The sequence below is a fragment of the Zonotrichia leucophrys genome, chromosome 6, assembly GCF_028769735.1.
Source record: "Zonotrichia leucophrys gambelii isolate GWCS_2022_RI chromosome 6, RI_Zleu_2.0, whole genome shotgun sequence".
In the NCBI taxonomy this organism is placed as follows: Eukaryota; Metazoa; Chordata; class Aves; order Passeriformes; family Passerellidae; genus Zonotrichia; species Zonotrichia leucophrys.
The window spans coordinates 12460604-12470467 of NC_088176.1; the positions used below are offsets into that span (position 1 = coordinate 12460604).

The 9864-nt window shown below is 50.2% G+C and overlaps 1 protein-coding gene across 1 annotated transcript in view; it reads left to right on the plus strand.

The window, feature by feature from the left end:
* Positions 1 to 8474, plus strand: part of NT5C2 (5'-nucleotidase, cytosolic II) — a 59253-nt gene extending 50779 nt beyond the window's left edge. The window contains exons 9-18 of the mRNA XM_064716183.1: positions 258 to 311; positions 1426 to 1509; positions 2256 to 2297; positions 3423 to 3530; positions 3842 to 3908; positions 4482 to 4652; positions 5489 to 5540; positions 5772 to 5832; positions 6357 to 6533; positions 6756 to 8474. Coding sequence (XP_064572253.1) covers positions 258 to 311; positions 1426 to 1509; positions 2256 to 2297; positions 3423 to 3530; positions 3842 to 3908; positions 4482 to 4652; positions 5489 to 5540; positions 5772 to 5832; positions 6357 to 6533; positions 6756 to 7007 — 1068 coding nt within the window. The 3' untranslated portion in view covers positions 7008 to 8474. The remainder of the gene's footprint in view (positions 1 to 257; positions 312 to 1425; positions 1510 to 2255; positions 2298 to 3422; positions 3531 to 3841; positions 3909 to 4481; positions 4653 to 5488; positions 5541 to 5771; positions 5833 to 6356; positions 6534 to 6755) is intronic.
* Positions 8475 to 9864: the final 1390 nt, after the last annotated feature.

Genomic DNA, 9864 nt, shown 5'->3' on the forward strand with positions numbered 1-9864 from the left:
TGTTTCTATTGTATTCCCTTCTGAAAGGGTTAAAATGCTGTTGAAGTGGATTATTTACCATGGTGAGGGAATCGATGGATCACAGAGTTTGTGATGGTCCCTGCTACTCAAAGCCTCTCATCTCTAGAGTCACTGGTTCAGATTCGCCCTGGTTTGTACTTTCACAGCATTTTAAAGTGTGAAAGTTGGCATTACTTTGTTGTCTCTTACATCATAAGTTACCATGACCTCACTGGGTTCTGTTGTTTCTATTTCAGGGATCGCTTAAGGAAAAGACCCTTGAGAATCTGGAGAAGTACGTGGTGAAAGATGTAAGTGTGAAGTTACTTTACTTGTGCTATGTGACATTCAGTACTGACTAAGCAGTCAAGAAATAAACATGCTGATTTGCTTTCCTAAATCACAAAACAATAAGGCTGTGATTTCTATTGTAATAACCAAAGACAAAGTGGAAAGTTCAGATGCAGCCTTTATTCTGAGCCAGTGATCCACGTGATTTTGTATTGATGTGCACAGTTTTGTACAGAAAATGTAAAAGCCAGAGGAAATGTTATCAAGGCGAACACACTGGCAGAGCTCATGTTGTTTCTTTCAGTGGTGAAAGCAACTGTGTTCCCTGCCCATGTTTTTCTGCCCAAGCAAACCTCTCTTTAAAAAGCAACAGTTGAGCATCTTTTTAGCCACATGACAAGAAAGTTACACTTAGTCATGAGGGACAGATCCTGAAAGACTCACCAGTGTCTAGTCTCTTGAGAACCCCAAAATGTGTGTTCAGCACATCTAATTGAGCAGGCTCCAGTGGTTCCCTTACTCCTGCCATCTCTGCAGTGTGCCAGGCCTCTCAGGACCACTCACAGAGTAAGTATTTTTTAGTTTAGGTGAGCTCTGTGGTAGATTATCACTTTAAAGCAGTTAACCTTGTTTCTAGTTACACACCTACAGAATTCTTAGGTAAGTGCTCAGTGAGGTAATCAGCTATTTTGGCAATGGACTGAGATTTCAGATTCAATAAAAATAGCCCCAGGAATAAATTCTCCCTAATTTGAGGTTGGAATTATAATGCATTCCAACTTGTGGCTCGTGAGCTCAGATTTCACCTGCCTCTGGGCCCATTTCGGGAACGGACTTGGAGCTGGAGCAGATCGGTGGGAGCAGCACAGGGTGCCTGGCACTGTGGTTGGCAAAGGCACTGCAGCCCTGCTGAGCCCTTCCCCCTCGCCTTCCTCCCCTGGGCTGTGCTCTGGAGGGGTTACCTGGATGGAGCAGCAGCTTTCCTGGCTCTGGCCAGTGCACAACACGTGAGTTTGCTTGCTCGATGGTTTGATTTGCCTTTTTTTTGTCTGGTGGGATCATAGTTGAGTGTTTTTCCCCTGATGCATGTATATAACTTTGGTGTGTGACTTGGATGTTCCCCTTGGCTTCCAGGGGAAGCTGCCACTGCTGCTCAGCCGCATGAATGAAGTGGGGAAGGTGTTTCTGGTCACAAACAGCGACTATAAATACACAGACGTAAGTGCTGCTTGAACTGCTGGATTGGTATTTCATGGAATAAGCAGAAGCCAGCCAGTCATTTGAATGGGTTTTGGTGGGACATTTTCTGGTGGAGAATTGTGTGTTTTCTAATCTACATGAAGGGTGGGTTAGTGGAGGATGCAGATGAAGCCTTAAGTCACCTTTTGTCATCCTGGTTCTGGCACTGAGCTAGTACAGACCTGGTTTAAGTCCCTCTGTGCTTCACTCAGTTCCTCAGCAATTATAAGGCTGTAAGGGAAAGTGATGCTCAGTTTTGGATTTTAGCATCCTTTAAAATGCAGGCTTTCCCTTTTAAGTGAGATAGATAGTCTGAGTACAGACAGGTCACCAAACCAAGGTCCTGGAGAGGTCTGAGATGCAGAAAGGGCTGTCTGCTAAGCTGAGAAGTAAACACGGTTACTTCCAACTCCAGGTGGATGTCAGGATGTTGCAACACTGCCAATCTAAAGATGTATGTGCCATTTTAAAGCATTGCAAGATATGCCTGAAGCAGTGTGCAGTTTTCTGAAGCAACTGTGTAATTTGATTATAAAAACTACTGGTTTGATTCCTATCATTGTCCTGTTCCATTCATTTTGTCTCCAAATCTTAGCTGACTTCTGTGTAAATTCTAAAAATAAAGTTCTGTAGTCTGAAAAGATAAAATCAGAAAGCATGCTTTATAAACTACACAAATGCATGTCTAAAAGCACATATTTGAATGCTTTCTTTCTCTCTTTTAGAAAATTATGACTTACTTGTTTGACTTTCCACATGGACCAAAGGTATGTGATTCTAGACTACAGTTGCAGTAGACACTGATGTGCTTAATTATCTGTGTAGCTGGAAAGCATTTTAATCCTGCTTCATCGGCTGCATGGGATTAGTTGCTTTAATCTGGTTAAAATACACTTGCTGTTTTGTGTCCTGTTTGAATGGGATCAAAGCAAATACAATATAACAGAAAGAAAAGGGGCATCATCTGGTCTCAAACGATAATCTGTGTTAATGATAACATTATTTCAGTGATAAAACGTTTCAACTGTGGCATTTTGTAGACAGATTTCTTAGAAATCATGCACAGTGGTTTAGATGTTGTTTAAAAAAGCCATGATGGAAAAGGAAATAGTTTTATAAAACAGCAGAAACATTTATGCCTGATTTTGCCTTAATTATCATAACTCCAGAAGTTTTAGTCATGCTTTTTTTTTTTTTTCCTGAGGCCAAGACTCAGCCCTGCAACTTTTGGAGAAAAGTTTATGATACAAATTTATACTGCTCTTTCAGTCTCCCACTAAGAGGCTATCTCATGTTCAAAAGATGTGTTCTCACTCTGCTTTAAAAGCAGAAGGCAGCCAATAGGGAAATTCAAGAGCACAGAGATACTCACCACACCTCATAGCTAAGAAGCTCCTTGCTGTGGTCTTGATCTCACGAAGTGCAGAAAGGGCTTGGTGTCCTTTGGGCAGGGCTGTGATTCAAAGCCCTGTGGAATGGAGTCCAGGCATTTTCCCACTCTTGGCAAAAGCTCCAGCATGGCCTTGTAAGCTGAAGCTTGTCTGGATCTGCATGGGATGTCACCTTCAGGAGCAGTGACAGGGTGTCATTTACAGCATCTTTTTACATGGCTGCTGTGCCCTGACAGGGATGTTCAGGGCTGTTCTCCTGTCTCACAGCATGGCCTCAGCCTCCACTGTTAGGACTGGGATGGGATAGGCTTGTGGCAAAAGGGGAATGCTTTAGGAGATGGTGCTGGCAACTCAGCCTTGTCCCACAGGGGGTACAAGCTAAGGGATTTTGATGGAGCGGCAATGTCACAAGGTTATGGCTATGGACAGTGACACTCCACTTAAACTCTGTGTGCTTTTTTGTGTTGTTCCTGACTCTGGGGTTTGTTTTTGCCTTTGTAGCCTGGGAGTGCCCATCGGCCATGGCAGTCCTACTTCGACCTGATCCTGGTGGATGCACGAAAGCCCCTCTTCTTTGGGGAAGGCACAGTATTGCGGCAGGTGGACACGGTGAGTGGCCAGTGCAGGCATCTCCATGGCTGCAGGGCTCCTGCACCTCCTCTATGGCATCTCTCAGGAACAATGGGCAATGCAGTGTTAGGACAGGACCTACCCTAGAGGTTGTGGGCTGTGTAAGTCATTCCTGAGCTGCCCCATCACCTCAAGGCTTCCCTAACATACTGCAGGTGACAGTAGGAAAGCTACCTCTGGGCTGCTTCGGAGTGAGACAGACAGACAAAGAGTGACATATCAATGGTATCAATGTAGAAAAGATCCAGACCATCAGCTGTTCAGCACTAACACAACACCTCCTTCCACAGGTGACTGGGAAGCTGAAGATTGGTACTTACACTGGCCCGCTGCAGCACGGCATTGTGTACTCGGGAGGTGAGGCAGGAGTCCTTCTTGTTGTGTGGAGTGGCTCTGATGTGGCCTTCAGCTACTCCAGCTGTGAGAGGACTTGTGCCAGGCAAGGCTGTGCATCCCAGAGCGCATTGTTTGTGCCCTCTGCACACTGCACCAGAAACTCTCCATGCTCAGAGCTGCACAGTGCAGGGAAGAGATGGACCCATTCCTCCTCAAGTGTCCTCTCCTTCCTTGCCAGGGAGGGTCTGGGAAATGCCTGCAGGGCTTGTGGTGGAGGGGTGGCTGCAGCTGGCCCAGTGCAGTGTCCCCAGCTGTACTTCAAGGTGCTGCCACCAGCGTGAACGTGCTTGGAAGGTTCCGCCAAGGCAGGGAAGGGCAGTGGGTGGATACAGAGCTGTCTGTGACGCCCAGGGCTCCATTACTCTCACATGGTGGGAGAGGCAGCATGGCCTCTGTTGCTGCCATTCCTGTAGGGGTGTGCACAGGCAAAGCTGCTCTGGGGTGAGCTCCCAGGCAGGTGAGCAGTGTCCAGGGAAGCCATGGTCGAGCAGCTGTTTTGGCTCCCTGTTCTGAGCCATGCCATTCTTCTCTCAGGCTCTTCGGACACAGTCTGTGACCTGCTGGGGGCCAAAGGGAAGGATATCTTGTACATCGGAGACCATATCTTTGGAGACATCCTGAAATCCAAGAAGCGCCAGGGCTGGCGGACCTTCCTGGTGATCCCTGAGCTGGCGCAGGAGCTGCACGTCTGGACAGACAAAAGCGGTCAGGAGCCGGGCAAGCCCCTGGCCAGGCTTTGCTCTTGCTTGTCTGATGCTGCACCCCTGAGATCGCCAGGGCTTAGGGGTGCAGGGGAGAGATCACCCTGGCTTGCCACTTCTCCTTTTGGCCCTTTTCACTGGGTCTGGATGCTGGTGGCAGGAGCTGGGGTGCCTCTCTGTGGGCTGGTCTTGGGGTCCCAGGCCTTTCCTGTGCTCTTTCTCAGGCTATTGTGTGTAATCAGCCAAATGCTGCCTTGGCTATGGGAGAAGCTGCAGCTGGGTGGGGTTTTGTTGTTCCTCATCAATAATCCCAGAACCTCTTCTCCCTCTTTGCATATGGAGCCATGGCTTGTATGTTAAAAAATACCTGACAAGACCTGGGTTATTCTCCCTGTAATGCCTGAGCTCTGACTGCTCTCCCATCTGCAGGGAGTCCCTATTCACCAGCTGCTTCCTCCTCGTTCCTCCCACTCCCTCTGCTGCTCTGCTGCCAAAGTGCTGTGTGTTTCCCATCCTCCAGCGCTCCTGCTTTTCTCCCAGGTTTGCCCTTTGGTGTGTAAATAGGGCTGGGGGTTACGAAAATTGCCCCATGGCTGGTTGGAAGGCTTTGGTGAGAGCTGCAAAGGTTCAGCCTTGAAAACAAAAGGGCCAACCAGAAACCAAGCCCAAAGTTCTGCTCATGGCACGGAATGATTGACCCCTCTCTCTGCCCAGAGGCCATGAGATGCCTCCAGTGTCCCTCATGTGAAGGGAGTGGGCAGGGGACTATATTCACCTTCAGAACTTTCCATTCTAACAGTTTAACTTACCCTTATCCCCTTTCTTTTCTGGATTTTCCAGCCCTTTTTGAAGAGCTGCAGAGTCTGGACATTTTCTTGGCCGAGCTGTACAAGTGAGTGTTCAGTGACAACTTTCCTGCTGCCTCTCCCAGCTAACAAGCGGCAATGACAAAACCTTGGGGTTGGGTTAGCGGCACTGCTGCCGAGCCTTGACTCAGGCCTGGGCTCTGCCCACAAGACAACCTTCCCCTCCAGACCAGCCTCCCTCCCCCTAGCCCCATCCCACAGCATCTGGTTCTGAAAGACTTTTCACACCATGTATTTACCTTCTCGCCTGTAACTAGGCATCTGGACAGTAGCAGCAATGAACGCCCCGACATCAGCTCCATCCAGAGACGCATTAAGGTACCAATCATCAAAATCCCTTTTCATCCTTCTGGATCCCAAAGGGCTTAACAACCCAACCCCACTGCTCAATCCTGAAATGCTTTGCTCTGCCTTTGGGTGGGCACAGCAGGCTTGGCAAAGTCACTTTATCTCAGCTCACTGGTCACTGGCTCTCCTGAAAGGCAGCCTGGTCTGGAATAGGGTCCCTTTCCTCATGCCCACAAGCAGCACTGGCTGAGGGTGCTCACTGCTGCAGCACGTGGCAGTGGCACACACAGGCTCAGACAGGCTGTAGCCTCCGGTTCAGCCAGCCCTGGGGTGCCAGCCTAGGGCAGTGCTGGCCCTGAGCCTGCTGCCACCTTCCTTTCTGTTACCTGGGGCTCAGCTGTGTCCTGATGCCACGGGATACAAGCGCAGAAAGCCTTGCTGGAGATCCTTGCAGGTCTCACATAGCCCCCAGCCCTCAGGGCACTCTGCCTCAGTGATGTGGCTCTGAGGTACTGCCTGCCTGGCCCAGGACCTCACCTGTCCTTTCCTCACAGAAAGTGACCCACGACATGGATATGTGCTATGGGATGATGGGGAGCCTGTTCCGCAGCGGCTCTCGGCAGACACTGTTTGCCAGCCAGGTGATGCGCTACGCCGACCTCTATGCAGCCTCCTTCATCAACCTCCTCTACTACCCCTTCAGCTACCTCTTCAGAGCCGCCCACGTTCTGGTGAGTTCCAGTCCCAGGGAGGTGGGCAGGGGTCCCAAAGGGGCCCACACTTGTGTCCATGATCACTTCCACAGAACACAGCAGCACCTTGGAGGGTTTGGTGGCAGTGGATAGACTGTAGACTAAATGGTTGCATTCTGGGGTTTGCTCTCCTTGTGTCTCAGGGAGGCAGCCTGGGGCTGGGACACCCCTTGTCACCTCCTCTCTCTGTTCCATGTGCAGATGCCACACGAGTCCACAGTAGAGCACACACACGTCGACATCAATGAGAAGGAGTCGCCGATGGCCACACGCAATCGCACCTCAGTGGATTTCAAAGATTCCGACTACAAGCGGCACCAACTGACCCGTTCCATCAGCGAGATCAAACCGCCCAACCTCTTCCCCCAGGCACCTCAGGAAATCACACATTGCCACGATGAAGATGATGATGAGGAAGAGGAAGAAGAGGAAGAGGAGGAGGAAGAGGAGTAAGAAGGAAGAAACCAAGTATTTCTGAAGATAAACCATGACTCTAGCAGTGATCAGGAATGGATTCTGTTGTTGGGGCCCTTGGGGTGATGGGTTGGGGGGTGTGATTCTTGCAAAGGCACATTTTGAAAGTATTTGGAAACTTCTAACAAATTAACACTAATTAGGAGGAGACCCTTGTTTTCAGTTTTGCAGACGGTTCAAAAAGCTGATGAATTCTAACTGGGTGGTGCATTCAGATTGGACTGCCCGCCTGTGCTGTCATGGTACTCCCATTACATTTTGGGATGCTGCATGTTTCTCCCTTTCCCATGATGTGTTTCATTTGGTTTACATTTGAACAGTGTCCTGTGAACGGTTTTTGGCATTTGTTACATTCTCTGTGGAGACAGAAGGGATGTGCTGGGCCCTGCAGGAGACAAAATTATCCAAATCCTGCTGCCCGTTAGGTTGCTGCCCTTAACCCTCTGCTCCTGGGTTACATAATCCCCCTCCCCATGTCAGCCAGGGTGTTACTGTGCCTTCCAGCACTCAGTTTACCTTCTGTTGGTGTGAGTTTCTCTGTGGAAGTGGTTTGACTCCTCCAGCCATCATGGATGGCAGTGAGATTCCAGCTCTTGCACATCTGCTGCCATACGCATTTCACCTTGTAGCCGCTTGTTACCCTTTCCCAGTGTCTGCAGGCTCTCACCATTGGCATGCAGTGCATAATTTCCAGGGCATTTCTCAAACAGCTGAGCTGCACACTCTGTTCTCAACTCCTCCAGTTTCAGCAGTAAATATTAACCCAGGAGCTTGAAGCTGTTGCTTTAGCATTACATTAGTCACTCTGTGTTCCTCCTGACCTTTCTGTCCTCTCAGCTTTTGAGTGAAGCATCCCAAAATCAACCCCAGCCACCATCTGGAGTGAAAGGGCCTGTTGTGCCAGGGGCTGCAGGCCACATGGACCTGCCATAAGCTAGGAGACAGCACATGCCACAGGGCCAGCCCCAGGGTGGGAAGCTCCTGGCTGTCCAGCAGCTGCCCTGGTCTTTGGTCTGGTGCGGAGCACGCGGAGCCTCATGGCCGTGCTGGGCAGGGCTGCGTCCCTGGCCAAGGAGGGCAACGGCTGCTGTGTGGGACCGGGGTTGTCCCAGGGATGGGCAGGTAGTCCTTGTGCCTGAAAGCCAGCCCAGGGAAAGCACAGAGCTGGCACAGAGTGGACAGCAGTGCCCTGTGGTTTTCCTCTGTCACGGGTGCAGCCTCCCTTACTCCAGCCTCTGCCGTTCGCTGCAAAGGGATTACAACGAGGGCCCTCTTGTAATGAATTTGACTGTTGTTTCAGTACCATAAACTCATTTAATTTTTTTCATTTTAAAGTACCTTAGTAGAAAATAAAAAAAAGAAAAACCACAATACCAACATCTGAGCAGGAAAATGCTGCTCTAGTGGCAGTTCTTCAAGTCAATAAATGATGATGTTTCTAAGAAATGCTTAGTGGAATGCTTTGTGGGGTGTTGCTGAGATGATGAGAGCTGTGCTGGAGTTGGTGGGAAGAGATGGGACTGGCCTGTGGGGTGCCAGCAGGGTGGGTGACTGGGGAACAGTGAGAGCATCTTTGGGAATCAGTTATGAGAAGCACTGAGGAGCAGTGGCTCTTGCTGTAAGGGCACGCCTGGTCCTCACATTGCCCCAGGAAGCAATGGTGAGGCACGAGGCTTCTGTTATCACCATTTGCATCGGCCAGGAAAGCATGGGGAGGGCAGAGAAACATTTTGTCTTGGACACAGAGAATGAGGAGAGTCTTTTTCATGGTGGGAGGGGGAACATCCCTACACTGCCACTACCTCCAACACTGTGTCTTGCTAGGGCTGTTTCCCACAGACATTACCAAGGACCACTCCTGCCCTTCTGTCTCTGCAAGACACATGGCCAAGGTGGCAGCAGGGCACAGCACATCCTGTGCTCACCTGGGCCTGCAAACCTGCTTAAATAAACAAGAATACCCAGGGAAGGCCAGTGTTGCCACACAGCCACACAAGGCTGTGGCCCGCTAAGACAGGCAGCCTTGGGCACTGCTGAGCTCAATCCTCCCCTACAAACCAACTCCTCATGCCAACCAAACCAGACCTGAGGAGGTTCCCCCATCAGCACCACCACAGAAGGATATTCAGTACCAGGGCCCAAAGTGCCAGACAGAAAAACAATGCTAAATGGCAACAGCTGGTGGCCAACACTCAACACCTGACACTTAAGGGATTGCTGAAAACTCCAGAGCACTGTGTCCCTGACACCTCAGTTTTGGGGTCTGGAGAGGAGCTGACATGTACCCACAGTGAGGCTGACTGCAGGAAGGGTTCCAGGGAGCTGTTCCCGAGCCCTTTCACCAAAGGCCGTGCTGGGCTCTGCTATGTTTAAACTTCATTTCTCCAAGTATAGCTACTTGAATTTTTTAAGCTTTAGCTCAGCAGCTGGGGGAGGCATGCGGCTGCAGAAAGGGAGGTCTGGGGAGCTCCATGCATTCCTCCTTCCCAATCGGTAACCACAAATAGCTCACTCCCAGCCCAGGGCTATTTCTGACTGAGATGGGGAGAAGAGTCCTCGAGGCTGGAGCAATGGAAAGTATTTGACCCTCACTTCATGGTGGGAAAGTGTTGGGCAAAGCCTGACAGAGGCACAGGCACTACCTGGCCTTGTACCATCCTATCAATACCGTGCTGGCTCCACCATGAAGTTGTGGTAACCATGGACCAAGAGCTAGGGTGAAGCTTCTTGCCCTGGCTGGCACTGGGGACACGGTCACAGCCCAAGTTCCAGCCCACACCTCCCTCAGGCAGCTGCCATGGCTGATCTGCACAGCTGCCGCTTCCCAGAAGCCGCT